This window comes from Cyanistes caeruleus, chromosome 3 (assembly GCF_971803275.1).
Source record: "Cyanistes caeruleus chromosome 3, bCyaCae1.hap1.1, whole genome shotgun sequence".
Classification (NCBI taxonomy): domain Eukaryota; kingdom Metazoa; phylum Chordata; class Aves; order Passeriformes; family Paridae; genus Cyanistes; species Cyanistes caeruleus.
The window spans coordinates 16846942-16864629 of NC_141703.1; the positions used below are offsets into that span (position 1 = coordinate 16846942).

At 39.1% G+C, this 17688-nt stretch overlaps 1 protein-coding gene across 1 annotated transcript in view; it reads left to right on the forward strand.

Annotated features, from left to right (window-relative positions):
- Positions 1-15561, forward strand: part of CTPS2 (CTP synthase 2) — a 60133-nt gene extending 44572 nt beyond the window's left edge. The window contains 6 exon segments of the mRNA XM_023918427.2: positions 1425-1480; positions 2203-2299; positions 3648-3792; positions 12180-12240; positions 12242-12290; positions 13963-15561. Of these exon segments, the coding sequence (XP_023774195.2) occupies positions 1425-1480; positions 2203-2299; positions 3648-3792; positions 12180-12240; positions 12242-12262 (380 nt within the window). The 3' untranslated portion in view covers positions 12263-12290; positions 13963-15561.
- The last annotated feature ends 2127 nt before the right edge of the window (positions 15562-17688 follow it).

The window sequence follows — 17688 nt, forward strand, 5'->3', positions numbered from 1 at the left end:
AATGTAGAAAAAAATATTTAATTTTATCTATGTGTATTTTAAAATTGAAATAATACTTGTCAGTATTACTGACAAGCAATATCAATTGTCTGGCAAAAATCAGAAAATTTTACATAGTAATGTAGATGATGCTGCAAAGGTATAAAAAATAGATTCTTGTCCATTGACTAAATAAGTGTGTATTTCTTATATTGCCCTGCCCCTGATACTGATCTGAGATGTCCTCTCTTTAGCTATGTTAAACTTAAGGAATGTATCCTTCTGAGTATTTAAAAATGACATCTACTTCTGTAGGAGACCAAAGTGTAATACCATAATATAATATATATATATGGTATTATATAATATAATACAAATATAATTTAATGAAAAATCTGCAGTTCTAGAGATACCCATACTAGTGATCTTACTAGCCTGGGTGATACTTTGCTTATGTGTGATACGCACATCACAGTGTACAAATTTTTGTGTGACCTAAACACTTCTTGGGAAAGTTAATATAAATCAACATGTGTTGTAACTCTTGAGCAATATTTAGAGTTGTTTACATCTGTTTAGATCTTTAGAAAGAATCATAAAAAGCTATGGTAGTTTAATCAGGAAATCTGATTTCTTCTTCTTACGCTTTACAACTTGGATGGAAATAATAGTTTTGAAAAGGTGGTCCCTTAAAATTAAGACATATACTATTTTTTGTAAAATGGCAATACTATTATTCCACAATTTTTAAAGATGTTCTTGGCTTGGTTCATGTACCACTCCCTTAGCAAGACAGTAATTCTCATGGGCTTATTGTAAATTGAGAGCAAAATTTGAGCCATGATTATACGTAAGAGATATGATTAAAATCTGGTTTACTGCATACCTCTAACTTATTCTGTGAAATGTGGAGTGTTCAAGATGATGCACAGAAGACTGCAATAATCATTTGGGTAATGAGATCAGGAAAACAGAAAAGCAATAGTCTGTTTGCTCTTTGGAGGTACTATGCCAGGTGCCATGCATAACCTATTAAAATGGAACAGATGCTACTAAAAGGCTTTCTTGCCTGCATCTTTTGTGTGTAACTGTTGTAAAACCCTGAAGGGATTTTACATTGCTGGTTCACTCAGACTTTTTTTATTTTTTTTTTAATTTAGCTGTACAGTTTAAATTAGTTATAACAGGTTTAGATTCTAGTCTGCCTAAGCTATTTCCAGTCAAGGGATGTTGAATATGAATCCTGAATAAACTCAGGTAACAGTAAATTAAAAGGAACTAGTCATCACTCAGAACGAACAGAAGAATGCAGTGAGGTGAATAATACCTTGTTATGTTTAACATGTGTTAAATGTGACTTCTTTGAGGTTTAAATTACCAGGAATAATTGTAGCAACTATTAAAGCAACACACTGGCTTTAATTTCTCTTTTGTTGTATATTCAGGGAAGCTTTATGGTGATGAAATGTTTGTAGAGGAGCGACACAGGCATCGATACGAGGTAAGCACTGTCCTTTGTGTGGGTCCATTCCTGTGTGTGCAAACACCTGAGATAAGGTGCCTGAATACTTTAAAAATACTGTCATTCAAGGAGACACACAAGAGGTGAACTCCTGGAGTTATCTCTGAGGTAGTTCAAAAGGGATCTGACTCCATCAGTGTCTCTAAAGGGGCATGAACCATCCAGTATTTGCATGCTGTAACTGATTGAGATAATATTGACTTTCTTTGAAAGGGAGGAGAACGTGGTGGTAGTAAACCTGCGCAAAGTTTGGATATTAACTGAGTGGTTAAAACATCATCAAGGAAATGAGACAGCTCACTGCAGAGCTCCTCAGTTTGAAGGAAGAGCTGCATCACAGCCTCTGTCATAACCACTGAAATGCAGTGTTCAAAGGGGAGGTCAGTCTACATCTAGTGGGCCATTTAGAAAAGGGGGAATGCAGGCTGCTCGGATTCAAGAGGGCAGCAAGCAGGAGGGACCTTGGCTTTAATTTTTGAATGTAACTTTTAAAATGACTGATTTGTCTCTTTATTTAATAAACATGTCCACTTTTACAAATTTATGCCAGAGTTGTTAAAACAAGAAAGCAAAAGTTCCCAACCCTTACCCAATTCTCTTCATTCTTGTATGCATGTAAAAACCATTGCCATTAACTGCTACTGTTTGTTAAAGCAAAAAACTAGACAGAACTACAATTATTATTGCTTTCAATGTTTCAGGTGAACCCAGAATTGACTCACTGCTTTGAAGAAAAAGGTTTGAAATTTGTTGGCCATGATACAGAGGGGAACAGGATGGAAATTATTGAACTGGAGAGTGAGTGTCTTACTTGTTTGTAATACTTCTTGCATCTATTAAAACTATATAAGCTATAGGTTGTTGAATTTCATGTAGGCACAAAATGTAGCTGTCATAACAACCAAGATTATTTTGGGGATACCGCTAACTCCACTTGTGTATTACAATGGGTGAAAATTCAGATTAGGAAAAGTCTTACACTTTGCAAAGACTGTGCTTGTATTTGATTATGTGGGACAAATGTGCTCCTTTTCCAAAAGGTCCTAAATTTAGCTTAGGGGGATTTGTCTATGTAGAATCATTAACGGATTTGGGAGGTCATATAGTCCTGCCTTCTGCTTCAGCACAGGGCTACCTTCAAATACAGGTCAGGTTCTCCACAGTTGTATCAGTCAATTTTTGAGTATCTCCAAGTATGCTGTTGCTTGGACCACTCACCACTGTTCTTTGAACCCAGAAGTCTGGCCATTTTTTTAACACGGTATGTGGTCTACCCATAGCCCACATCTTCCAGCTTAAAGAGTCGGAAACCATATGAAACTCTTTGCTAAAGTCAGAATTAAGGAAATCCAGTGCTCTCCTTGCATCCAAAGACAGATTCTTCTCAGACTTGTTTTGCCAGTCTTCCTGACCTTCATGTTCTGAAGGTCAGGAATGTTCTGTTGTTCCTTGGGTCCTTCTTTTTGCCTTGAAGAAGGGTATGATGACTGCCTTTTTCTAGTCATCAGGGGCCTCTGGCGTTTTATAGATTTTTATCTATATGCCAGTTTCACAGTGACACTGCCCTGCTCCCTAAGCACTCTCACATATTCTTGGTCAGGTCCCAATATGTGTTCATTTTGCTTGACTATATGAAATGTGTATGCATCCAGTACAGCCAAAATATATGACATTACTGGAGTATATTACCTAGAGAGTTTGTGAAATCTTCATTCTTGCAGCAGAGACTTTCAAAACTTGACTAGACAAAGCTGTCAACAACCTGATTTAACTTTGAGTTTGTCCCTGCTGTGAATAGACATGCATAAATAGATAATGGAAACCAAAATACTAAGAAAAATACTATGATAAATGTAAACTCTTTTCCAGTTGTGCCGCTCTCCCCCCACCCTTACATGTTAGTGCAGGTTTATTATTCTATTATTTTGAACCATAGGATGTTTTTTCCTTAGTTTGCCCTACTAACCTGCCTCTGTTGTCAGTTGCTTTTTGTGGAAAGAAGTTTTCTGCTGCCTCACCCTTAAATTCACATGTGCTGCTCTGGTTTCTGGACACTAGTCTGAAATCTTCAATAAGGTTTTTTCCTAAAAGTTTTTCTACTTTTTCTTCCTAAATTGTGTAATTTTCTTCGATGTCTATCTTGTAGATCACCCATACTTCGTGGGAGTTCAGTTCCACCCAGAATTTTCCTCCAGACCTATGAAACCTTCACCTCCATACCTTGGACTGTTGCTAGCAGCAACTGGGACACTGAATGCATATCTGCAGCGTGGATGTAAATTGTCCCCAAGGTAATCTTTCTTTGTTGCTTGCCTGCAATTTGCCAGTCACATTTTTGGAGGGACTATCCCATCCTTCAATTCAGAAGCCGAGAAGAGGAAAAGGAGTTCTTCACATATTGATTTACTTGTGGCTGTGTGTGCCTGTCCTATACCTGGGTGTAAAACAACCTGTAAGCAGGAAGCACAGTTCCTCACTTCTTCCTTTTCAGAGGCTGTTAGGGCTAAAGCCAGAACCTCACATTACAATCAGAAAAAAAGCAAAAAACTGTTAATAAATTCAAATGAAGATGGCAGCCTTCTGTGTTAACTTCCATTGACAGTAGCTTCATAGGGAGAGATTTGCTAGAGGATCAAGCAGTGAAGTGATATTTGTACCTGGCTTTACTTGAATGATGATAGCAACAACAAAGAAAACACTGATTTTATTTTGCAGTCGCTAAATAAGTACTATCTTTCAGAGACAGGCCTGAAATAAAACAGTTGGGATATCTTTAGACTTACAGAAAGATTTGGATCTAGGTCAGAGCTGGATGGTTCAGCCAAAACTCTGTCCTTGGTCTCTTGGACACAGAGCCTTTGGTTTATTGAATGTACCAATGTTTTTTTAGCCAATGTTTTTTGAAATTGTTTATTTCAATAATCTTAATAACGGTTAAAATTTCATTATAATAGCAATAATAAAGAAGTCAGAGGGAAACCTTGGGAGCAATGACAAGAAAAAAAAAATCATAAAATGACTGAATAGTAACATTGAACAGATCCAACTCTGGCATGTTGGCTTTTCCTCTAAACATGACACCAAACTTACTAATTCTGTAGGCTGGGCTTTATTTTGTGTGTGTGTACTATTAAATTAAGGTCTGTTTGTTAAGAGAGGAGTAGAAATTTTATTCAAGTTTGAGCATTAATGGGAAAACAGCCAGGCCAGACCAGACCAATCTGTTCTGGTTCCCTACTCCTTTACGGGTATCAGTGTTTATTCACTCTTCCTGATTATGCAATGATGTACATATGAAGAGAATGAATTTCTGATCTACAGCTTGATTGAAACACTCCTATTACCTTATCCTGTTATTGTTACAAGTGGTCATAACCTTAGCTAGTTTTTAAAAGGTGTGCTGGTGCAATACACAGATCAAATTTTTGTGGTGCTTGGCAAGGCAGAGTCTTCGATCACAGTGATCTTCAGTCTTACCCTCTTGGTGGGCACTCTGACTCACACTACATCTCACTTCACAGGCCCCACTATCCTTTCTCACACTGCTTCATCCCATAAGTAACCCTACTTTTCTCTCTCAAGAAAAATTACTTTATTTTCAATGAGTCCTCTGCACGTGTCCTGCTACTTTACATCCCTTAGCATTATAACAACTATGCTATCTAACCTTGATCTAAAGTTTCAGCCATTACTGAATTTTCCCTGCTTAGACTTACTTGAATTAATCATTCAAAATGTATACCCAACTCTTTTTCTTCATGTTCATAGAATAAACTTCTAATTTTAATTTAATTAAACATTTAGCAAAGTCAAAAATCTACACCCCAAAACTTAAGATATAAAATTACAGATTTTGCTATTTATCTAGTTACACAGCAATGAAGCAATACACCTGTGTGTCTTGAGAGACAGCACTGGAATAGGAAGGCATTTTCAGGCTAAAAGAGGAAGATTTTGTACAGAAGAATGTTCAGGAGGGAATTGCAGTGTTAATTACAGCACACACACTCATATTAACATACCTACCTGCTGAGTGGAAAGATTTCCAATGTAAACCTTTAAACCCCAGAATGCTGGTGATTTCATTGAGTTGTAAAGCTAAGGCATGTCCTAGCAAGGCTGGAAGAAAAATGAGGAGAGGATTTTCTGCACACCTCATCCAGCACCACCCATGTGAGTTGTAGTTGTGCTGTTGACTACAGCAGAGTAAGCTGCAAGAGAATTTGTGGAAACCAGTGAGATGAGCAGATCCCCTATGCAAGGCTGCCATAAACACTGAAAAGAGAGTGAATTATGAAGTCCTGAGACAAAAAGAAATACGTATTTCAGCATGAGAGTCTTAACAGGAAACTATTGCTCCAGAACATTTAACAGCCCCATAATTAGAGTGCAATTTTAGAATATTTGACACCTGGACAGAAGCCCTAGCTAGTAAGCAAAGCTAATAATAAATTAAAGGGTGCATTACAACTTCCGTGAGAGTGCCCTAAATAAATGAAAGTGAATAAACCGTCTCTTAAATTTTTGTGAGGCCTACTCTGGTACAGACACAGGCCCACATAGGCATGAGCATACCTGGCTTGAGACTGGAAAGTGTCCTCTGGGGGAAATTTAGTTCCTAGAAATTTTGGTGTATACACCAAGAGGCAGTCAAGAACAGAGCAAAGGATCAGAGTAACTCAGTGATAAATTGTTACTTATTTACCTGAAGTACTGGTTGGGCACCCAAATTACCTTTGTGGTTTCAGCCTCTTGTGCTTTATGGCACGAGTGCCCAACCATCAGTCCTGCACTTCATTTCCTTACGAATGGTTTTAGGTCATGACCTTTGCCAAACATTTCCATGGAAATACTGAAGTCACCATTTTATATAGAAGTGAGGAATGTGGTGGGAAGCTACCAGTTTATATTTTCATTTTCAAGGACAGAGAAAACCAAAACAGCATGAGACTCAATGTGTACAATACCCACAAATATGCTGCTTTGTAAGAGAAAACAATGGGTTTTAATAGGAAATCAGTGGATGAAGAGGGGACCTTCACATGTAATGTTGTTGGCTTTTACTGAAATCTATGTAGTTTCATTTGGAAAAATTAATAAAAACTGACTTATCTTTGGGAACAGTATAATACGGGTTGCAAAACCACTGGAGTACAATAAAGCCATGTTGCTTGTTTTGTTTTGGTTTGTTTTTTTCCCCCTTATCCAGTTTAGCATCAGCAGGCTTTATTTCTTCTTTGTTTACAACCAGCACCTTTATTAATGGCCTGCAACAGAAAGCCCGAGTGCATTAATTATATTTGCAAATAATGTCATTTGAATAAGAACTGAAACCAATATTCAGAACAAAGAAGTAACAAAAAGATATGTAGGGAATTTAGTAATCCCTGCTGGATATAATGACATCTTTGGAGGAAGAGGATAAGAAGCTAAAGATAAGTAATTTAAACACAAATATCCAGTACAAGGGAGGAAATATAGGAAATTAGAGGTGTTCCTAGGTGAGTAAGTGTAGGCAACACTGACTACTGCCAAAAAAAAACTTTTGCAAAGCATTAGTGAATATGCTGATGTGAGTCACCAATCCAATGCCATCTAGTCACAGAGTGCTCTTTTGAGTTCTGGGCAAATTATTAATGGAAGATGGCATATGAGCTGTGTTCAGAGACAAGGAACAAAAGTGGCCAGAGAACAGAAGGAATGGTGCATTAAATAAAATGCAAAAAACCTCAGAAAATTTGCCCATATGGTGCTTACTGCATTAGCATGGTCCAGCTATCTCTTGGATCAGCTGTGGCGGAAAGCAGCCATGAACAGAACAGGAAACAACCTGTGTGACACATTCTGGTGCCTTATGTCCCCTGTACATTGTTCCCAGTCAAGAACACATTTGGCACAGCATCATGCTTCTGCCATTGGCCGAATCCAGATGTGATTTGAAGGAAATGGGATTTGAAGATTGTCAAGAGAGCAGCAAGAGAGGGGCTGCTCCACGAAAGGTGACACTCCAGGAGCCAGGGGTGGGAGCTGTCCTGGTAGGGATGGTGTCCTCACTGTCACCACAGTCGCCACAGAAGACAAGTGACTGCATCCCAGGTGGGGATGGTTGGGACAGAAAAGACCCTGTTAGTCTCAGAGCTCTTACAGAAAACTACAGAAAAGTTTTAAAGGAAATCCTTTCTTAACCCTACTGGTACTTTGTAATGGCTAGTTATGTCACTATGTTAGCTGTTTACAGTGAAAACCCTCCTGAGCTAGTCAGCTTAAGTCTTTTAATATAGATTTTAAGTGAAAATGCACTTTAAGGAACCAAATAGCTTGTTACAACTGTTCTGTGGGTCAGTTATGCATAGAACACTGCCAGAGCCTGTTTCTCTCCAGTGATTGTAGTGAGCTGCTGGTGCCTATCCAAGATACTATCCTAGGTCCAGATATCTGAGTGCAGGTGGCTGGCAGGTCAGAACTGGGGAGTTTTGGGTTTGTGCTGAGGGATTCCCAGGTGAAATGATGTTTTATGGAAGCATGATGTAACATGATGACCATAATTTTAAATGATAGATACAATTTTTATGACCTTAAATGATATCTATGATTTTTATGACCATATAATGATTATAAAAATATGTACCAAGAATATGGGTGCCTGCAATTATAACCATTGCACAATCAAATATGCATTTATTCAAAGTAATGTTTTAATGACATAATTTTAATAATTCAGCTTTTTTTGGGGGGGGGGGGAATTATAATAATTTGCAGATTTCCTTTTGCTGAGTCCTCAAAAGTTAAACAACTTAAACAACTGCAGCCTGTACTAAATTTATCTGTACTTCATGTATCTTTAATTTGCACTGAGGAAGAAATGCACTTAGCTTGGCTTCTCACAGGGCATAGCATTACTGTAGTAACTGTTTTAATTCCTTACATTTCTGGAAAAAGAGATTTTTGTCAATTCTACATTAAAAATTAATGAAAGAAAAGCTCCCCTCAAACTGCCAAATACTTTGTTTCTAAAGAATATTGATCTGGATTTTCTGAGTGTAAAACAATGTTCACAGAGTACACATTTTACAGGAATGAAGAGACCAAAATTCTTCATTGTAATGACTAAAGTGACTAACTAGATGCAGTGACACTGCATAGAGTTTTGTTATGGTTTTTTTTCCTTTGGTTGCCACTTCATACTCAAGATTCCACAAAAAAACCCCAAAAAACCACCACCACCAACAACCAAAAAACCCCAAAACAACCCCAAAAAGACACAAAACTCTCCCCCAAACAAACAAAAATCCCTAAATAAACAAAAATCCAAACAAACACAAACAAAACAAAAAACCCAAACAAAAAACACAAACTCCCAAAAAACTAACCAACCACTCAAAAAAACCACAACCCATCACCAACTCACAAAACAAACAAACCCACAAAAACCCAAAACCACAAAAAAAACCCTGTTGGACTTAGGTCTTAGAACTTGTGGCCTCTGATCTGCTCAGCAGCTCCTTGTTAGAGAAAATTCTTGCTGTTGCAAGAATTGTTACAAATAAGAAGAAGTGGGTGTCAGGCTCCTGCCCAAGATAATTGGTAATTAATTTGAACACAAACTGAGAGAAAGCTTGCTGAAGCAAATATAAGTGTATTTTTTCAGTGTTTGGCTCAGTGCTAAAAAGCATTCCATTAAGGAAAGCTGGGCTTATTTGATGTCTCATCACCACCACTTTTACAGAAAGCAGATTTAAGTAAGGTTACTTAATATTAACAACTGTGAGCATGAAGCATCCACTTGGGTTTTTTGTTTAACATCTGTGTACAACTCATTGTGATTTGGAGCAAAGTACACATGTATTCCAAAGAGAAAATATGACTTGCTTATGGTTAATGCCACCTACAATTTTCCTTCAGACTACACATGATACTAATATGTTTGACATCAGAGTAAATCTTAGAAACCTGACACCAGTGCTGGTTTGAAGCTGTGGCACACAGGTGTAGATATCCCAAGTTTCACCAGTCCCTCTTTGCTTTCAAGTCTGCTGGCAGCCTAACTCTTGGAAGTTCAGGTTTCCACGGGGCTCAAGGTGTTATTTTTAAGGTGATGCCACAGGTTCTGGGTGTGCTTAGACATATAATTCAAACAGCTGAAACTGTGAGAATGACAACTACCTGAGTCTGAAGCCCAAGGGCTGATGCTTTCCTGGGTATTTCCCCTGCCTTTCTTGCCCTGTGGCCTGCTTGTGAGACTTAAAAATGACTTACACCCCGTAGAGCAACCCTAAAGTAGGGGAGACTGTGAGGTGCTGCTGCAGGAGTGAAGAATGTGATGATGACAGCCCTTCTTTGGGATGTGGTGTCAAATCTTGTACTGAAATTGGGCATTGTGGGAACAAGAGCAAAATTGTCCTGGGCTGAGTAAATGTTTTAGCCTCTGCACTAGTGGCCAAGTGAGCCTGAGCTTTGGCAAACTGGAAACAGGCTTAAGAAGTTTGGGTGGTAAGTCAGTGAAATCACAGAAGCATCCAGGCTGTGTGACTACTTCTGTGGGTGAATCCCTCTAAAACCTGTGTCACTGAGTGGGGGAGGGCCTGTGATGAGAGTTCTGGGTGGGGATCAGCACCTGACTGCCTCCAAGAGATGAAGCTGGGCAGTTCTCCACTCACCTCGTTGGTCAGTGTGCACTTTTACTTAAGCACCTGACTCCCATACTGTGTTGTTTACAGAGCTCTGGCATGTTTTTGGACTGTGATTGCCACTGGGCAGCAGAGCTAATTAAAAAAAAAAAGTTCTCTGAAGACTTTGTACTTAAATCAGGGCTGTCATAAGATTATTCAGTTCTCTACAATCAGTTCTGTGGACAGTATTTGCTATTTTGCTGTGATGTGAAAATGCAAAACTGTTTTAATAATACTGAATTTTTGTTCCATGTTTCCATGGGTACTTTCAGAAAAAAGTAAGTACAATGTTGATGATGTTGTGTTTGTCTGTGTGCATCTGGCATGTTTGATCATACTGTCAACAACACTTTCCTCACTTGAACTGTGTAATTGATCACCAGCTGATGAAATGATCAAATTGAGCATTTCACACTAGGCTGATACAGTACACCCTTTATACAAACCACATCAGCAGTGTGCATGTCATGCAAAGAAAGGGCAGAATGCTGTAGACAAAGTCTTAATGTTAGGACAGCCAGGATATCTATGCTGTTTTACACAAATTTGGTGCAGTGACTTGCAGTAACTGTGGGAGACTTTCCTACCAGAGGTAGAAATAAAATGAGGTGTCTGTTGGTACCATTCCTCCTGTCCCACTCTGTTTAAGTGTCTGGTTTTTTTACCTATTCTTTCTTTGGTTTTCCTTTTCTCTCTAAGAAGAAAGGATGAAATTCAGGCTCCAAAGCAGTGCTCAGTAACAAGCACCAGGTAGCTGAGTGCAGTTGTTCACTGTTCCACAGTGCAGTCTCATCAAAGATCTCCAGCTGTGGGGCTGCATGGCTCCCTCGAAGCATTACCCAGCAGGCAGTCACTGCTTCCCCTGATAAGGCTCTGTCTGGGTGGGTCATGGGCTTGATGTCTCAGTGGGAGATCGTGCCCAGAGATGGGGAACACGAGTGAGTGGGGTCCTGTTGTGTGGAGGATGAAGGGTGTGTGGGAAAGGGGACGTGTGACAAGACAGCTGTGCAGTCAGTGGCTGGCATAGAGTTGGTACCCAAGGCTGTTGTGGTGTTCCCACAAAAATGAGGTCTGAGATCCCCACCTGTACCCACCACGGCCTGTGCTCTGAAGGGTCACAGGACTGACCAGAATTACTGCTGCTCAGTTGTACCTATCAGTTCCCTGGGCTCCCTTTGCTGACTTCTCATCCGGGGAAATGAAAATATCTAGAAAACAGACCGTAGAAGTGAAATACAGCAGGGAGGGGTGGAATATGGAGGCACTTCTCAAGTGCACTTAAAGATAAACTTGGAGACCCAATAGACATCACACTGATTGAAAATGTGGTTTGTGGGCACTTCTTTCTCTCAGTGACTGTGGTGATTCCTGTTCTTCACTTGTTTCCTTGTTCTTTCCACTTAGATAGCAATCACTTGCATGGCAGTTTGGTCTCTGAAAACCAGCCTGCTTCTCCCAGGACACAGCAAAAGGGGATAAAACCTCTAGAAAAAGTGTCAGGATATTGCTTGGTGCAATGAAAATTATTTCTGTTCTGACTAGATCAGCAAGAATTGTCATTTAAGTGTAAATTGAAGAATTGTGAGTTAATAAAGTTGTCTTAACTTTTTTGTTGTTGTTGTTAAAACAATGGTTTTCTTTACCATAAGGGAGAAATTCCTTTTATTTTTAGCTCTGAATACCTGTTATTATCTATCTTGTTAACCATGACCATAGACATGCAGCACCAACAAAATGCAGAATGAATGTACAGGGGTCAAGCAAAAAGAAATTGAACATACTATTTATCAGGTAGAGCATTATTTCACATCAAGTCTTAAACTACAAACTTCAGCCTATTCCTTTAGAGGAAGGTGTTCTAAAATACCATGTTTTTAGCATGAGCCCAAAGAAGTTTTATGGAAATGGGTTGCATTTGAGGAAAGTGTTGATTATATGCATCATGGGTTGGAGGGCTTAATATAAAATACTTGGTTTAGATATTTCTGAATTGCTTTTGGTTCCAACAGTGACAGCTACAGTGACCTAAGTGATGACAGCTCTCCAGAAAAAGAGTTTCCGTATTCTGACACAAGCTGAAATGATTATATGAGAGCGCAGAAATAGATGATGCTATTGAGGTAAACTGAAATGTTTTGATACTGCTTTATGACGCTGATTTATTCTAGACTTAGGAGATAAAGTTAACTTAATTCTCCCATTTGTTTCAAGTCCCATCTGAGAGCTTATGTCTTCTTTCTTGTCTGTAGCATTTAATTGTTTCCTCTTCTGCTGCTTAACTCTGAAATTGAGATGTTAAAGTCTGCCTAGTATTTTGGGTACATCTTTTATGTAGGATGCTGTACAAAACCAAGTTGTGCTAGTGTTTGAAGATATACTAAAAATACATTTTTAAATTATGTTTTTCTTTTTGTGTCTTCAGTTTACAATTTGGAATCACTTCTACTACACTGTATAGACATTACTTTTTCTTTTGCCTTAATATGCACCTATAATTGTATCTGATGCATTGATAGGACAAAGACATCCCAACATAAATACTTGTATTTAATCTGCAGAGTGACAGAGATACAAACAGGTTTTATAAAACTGTAGCTTTGTTTGCCATAGGCTTTGCCAAAGTGATGTTGGATTAGTTCTTTATTCACCTGTAAAGATGATAGTTGTATATTTCCTTTTAGTTTGGAGGTTGTATTTCCTGTGAAACACATGATCTCTGCAGGATCTGGGCTTGAAACTTCGTCTTACTTTATTTTTCCTATGCAGATTCATCAGAGCTGGGTCTGGTATGACACTCTCATTCAGCTTCTCAGTATCTCTGAGCACTTTTGTAAGGACATAAGGGCATAACTTTCCCCTCTGATTATGTCTCACATGGTGTTGACACTAAGCAGCTGTGCCAAGCAGACAATTAAGGCTACATATGAATGATGCATTTCTGCCTCATGGTCTCCTGATCAAAGTAGGGGCATGAGATACTAGAAATTTGAGTTCAGCCCGTAGATGCATGGGTTTCTTCTGGGATTTTCAATTGAATTCTTTTTTGCTCTCCTGTACAGCATGTTAAAGATAATGATCCATCCCCAAATCACGAGAGCGAAGAACAGAGTGTTAAGTGATTTAATGACCTGGTACATGTACATACAGTACCGATGCCTGTCCTAAAATAACCAAAAAACAAGTAGACAAAATGTTCCTTATCATTCTTGCCTGGATCCTTCCCACCTCCAAACATCACAATGGTTTCTTGAGAGCAGCACAAGGTACAGGACAGTCCCTCTGGAAGAGCCCTTGCTTTCCTCAGTGGAATTTCTGAATGGTAGTTCTCTGTTTACTGTTGCAGCGTGACTTGTTCAGTGCTCGGATGAATGTACTTTCGTGATGCTTTTAAGTGGTTATCAGTAGCCAAGCTGACTTTGTTTGAACATGTCACTAGTGGCTACCAATTGTTATTAAACAGAATTACTCTAGAAAAGATTAAATAACTAAATCCAGATATAAAAAAATGAGAAAAGCATTGGCTTATTTATTTTTTTATCTCATGATTAATTCTACATTAATCAGAGCTGGATATACATGTAGACTATATTTAGCTTTGTGGTTTCACTTTAGGCTGTTTGATGCATATAAAATGCATCTATTTGTAGAATTTGCATAGGACTACTTCGAAATGAGTTAAATTTGAATGAAAATTACATAAGCATGAAATAAACTGAGTTACAGATGAAATATTTTTAATAATTGATTTTTTTACATTTATTCTTCCTTTCTCTCCCTCTTTTTATGTTACAGAAACTTGGAAACAGGACATTATTGAATAGAAGAAAGTAGAAGAGTAAGCTGCTTGCAGTTCTCATACTGTTTCTTCCTCTACTATGTTCAATAATTCTCATTACAGATGACAGTTTTACTGTTCTGTAGCAAAAACTGTTCTGTGTAAATGCTGTTTCTCTGCAAAAATTACTGAAAGGTTGTGCACCTTAGCTGTTAATCATTATTATCTTGTCCTATATTTCAGAGTAATCTCAGGTGAATACATATCAATTCACTAGTTCACATCTTTCTTGATTTGAAGGAAGATTTGACTGATTTCAGTTGGCCTTGGAACAGGAAGAAAAAATACATTAGTTCTTGGGAATGTGGTGGGGAATGCACTAAAACATTTAAGGGAAATTGTCTTACTCTTGAGCAGCAGAAAACCGTTCCAGGTTTTTTCCCTATTGAAGTTGTATATATATTTTTTTACTTTTTTTGCTGTTCAATATGTACAAATGAAAAATGATTGCTATAGCTCTGTGTGATTATGGTAATTAATGTTGGATTCAAGTTTTTTCACTTTGCTTTTATAAGTGATTTGATTTCACATAAATTCATTTGCTCTATTTCTCCTTGAAGTCTGATAATACTGAACATAATTCTGACCTACAGAATTACAGAAGTGGTATTAAAAAGTGGTTTCATATTTGCATTTTGTAAGAGAGAAAGTAAATATGTTCATATATTAAACTCCAGTTTTAACACTTGTGTGAAAGTTGTAGAAAAACCAGTCATAAACCTGGGGTGTTATCTGGGCTCCAGCTGTGCCACACTCAGTTAATTGCAGTAAATAAGTATGAAGTGAATTATGTAAGGTTCACCCTTGTTTTCCTGCATCCTGTGACCACTCCATCATTGTTGCACTTATTCCCAAATAGAATGGAATTATATGTTTTAATTTAGAAACCACAAGTTACTCCGCTGCATCACAACTGCCAGCAGCCCTGCAAAAGCCAGGGCTGCAGCCTGAACCGGTGGGACAGAAGAGGAGGATGAGAGGTGCTGTTCTGGGTGTGAGGCAGCATTAGGGTGTAAGGGGTGTAAGGATCCCATTAGCAGTGGGGCATCATCAAACTTGTCACCTGAACCTGAGCTGTGTAACTGATGGGCTTCAGATGCTTGGAAAACACCTTCCTATAAAGAAAAATTCTAGATTTTGAGTGTTGTGTTTCATTTTGGTTTTGGGCAAAGTGTCTTCTTTAATTCATCAAAAGTCAGTATCTTCACAAAAGTAAGCACTGTGTTCCTTATTATATATATACAGCTTTGTAAAACAGCAAGTTTGAGATTTGTACATTGCTCTAGAAAATTTCAGGTTACACAGGAATTTGTCTCTTCACTAAAAGAAGCTTTAATGGTAATGAAACATAAAATGTATTTTTATGGCTGCACTTTCCTAAAGTAGTTTATGAATATGTGCCTTAGAAATATTGACAGCAGAATTGGTATCACTGTATGTCTTCCCCACTGAGCGACACTAGCCACTGCTTTGTGAAAAGTGAAGAATTTCCTAGGATCATCTGTAATGTGTGAATGTGTTTTCAAAACATTTTCAATAAATGGAGTTATTTGGAAGTGCTTGGAATCATGGTGCCAATAACTGTGAATTGTGGAGTTAAGGAAAGAATTCATCATTTAATCATTTCCCAGTTGTATTGTCTGTGTGAAACTGTGATTTATTAAATAAAAAAAGAGGGGTGAGAAAGACATCTAACCTGGAGTGTAGCTGGAAGGGCACCCTCACCAGTGCTCTTCTATGTAAGAGCAGTGCTCTGCCTCAAGGGATCCATCTCATACTTGAGCTGACAGAAGCAGCAGCAGCATGCTGAAATGGAAGAAGGCTTGCCTTATATCCTGGGCTGCCTTATGAGTGTTGCCAGGAGGCTGAGGAAGGCAGTCCTTCCCCCCTGTTTAGTCCTGGTGAGGCCACACACAGAGTGCTGTGTCCAGCTCTGGGCTGCCCAGTATGAGAGAGACATGGTCCAGCCGGAGGGAGCGCAGTGAAGGGCCACAGAAAGTTTGGTAGCTTGGTTGAGTTGGACCACAATCTGCACTTGTTTATAAAGAAGGGGAGCAGCATGGGATGGGACTGCAGGGCAGGTGTTGCACTTCAGTGATTCTGTGGACAGAACTTTATCTTGCTGAGTGTTTCCAGTCAAGTACTGCATCTCGGCACTGTGGGTTCCTGTTTCACTGTCAGCTTTATAGGAGCGGTCCTTTAGCACCTGCCTAACATTCTGAACGTGTAGTGAAGCTGAGGTTTCTTCCCCTGATTTAACTGCTTGGGGACATAACCTTCATGTGCTAGTGTGCAACACCTGCAGAGGCTGGATCTAATAAGGAGGATTTGCTTGACCAAACATATACTATCCCTCATCAGGGATTCTTGTGGGAGGGTGGGCCAGATGCTGCATTAGGTTGCTGTTTTTCTGAAGCCATATTAATATCAGATAGAGTGTGACTGTTGATTCAGAGTAGTACCAAAAAAGGCTTACTGTGACCTGAGTTTCATGGGACTCTGGCACACTCCTGAAATCCTATAGAGGCATCTAAGCCCTGCTTCCCAGGAAGACAATGGAAGTTTTGAGCAATTCCTTAAAAGTAGAGGATGAGTTCTCTGCAAGAAGCTGTGTAAGCAGGAATTGCAGCTGGAAGTTAAAGGAAGTTTTCAGGAAAGAAAAGGCAGATTGTCAACAATCACATGGGCAGGGGCTTGCTGCCCAAAATGATGTCAAGGAGATAAGGGAGAGTCAAGTGTAAAAGCAGCAACTGACTTACCAACCTGAGCTAACCTTCTCATGAGAGCTCAGTTACAGCTGTCATGGCAATGCAAATGAAAGACTCTCCCCAAACTCTGCATCAGTGACAGCAGGGAGTGTGATTACAGCCTAGAGGACTTGAGCTGGCAGTGAAGCCAGATCAGAACAAGTGAACAGGGGCTGTGGAAACCTGCGTGGAACTGGCTGAAGCTCATTTCCCACAACTTCGCTGTTTGCATACATGAGGTGACCAAAACCTGCTGAGAAAGGGACGAGGTGGAGCAAGGGGCAGTCAGAATTACACTGCCCTCAGGAGAACATGTGGCCTCTTCCAGCATTCTGCAGAAACTCACTCACTCAGCATGACAGGGAGGTAAACAAATGATGCAGTTGTTTCAGTAGCTAGGATTGAATAACACCTCACCCTTGCATACAGGCAGAAGGAGGCTTCTTCCCTGGGACTTCCCTGGGCTTCTTCCTTCCATCTGCATGGGAGTTGTGTATTTCTGTACCTCGGCATTTTATCCCATACAGTGCTTAGTTTTTCCCTGCTAGCAAAGTGAATTGCTAGCTGTTAGCTCTGTGATTACATCCAGACACACTCTTCCTCTTATCAGTTCACCCTGTCCCCTCTGTTGACATAGTTGGTACTTTGCTTCAGGATTTCTCACATTTTCTCAGGTAGCAACCTTTGTATTTTTGATGAAAATGAACTTAGTATCTCAGATATTTCTCCCTTTATTGGGTACTGTCCAGATTTTCAGTAGTGTCTGAATTGGTAACTACCATGTGCTAACAGGGTAAAATGGATTGAGAGCTCATCTAAAATAATTACACAAAAAGAGTCTGCATATGTTCTACTATGCAGCAGGCTCATATTGGCATAGCTCCCCTAAAATGGTTCAGAATATTTACATCAGCATCTATTAGATGTCCAAAAAAA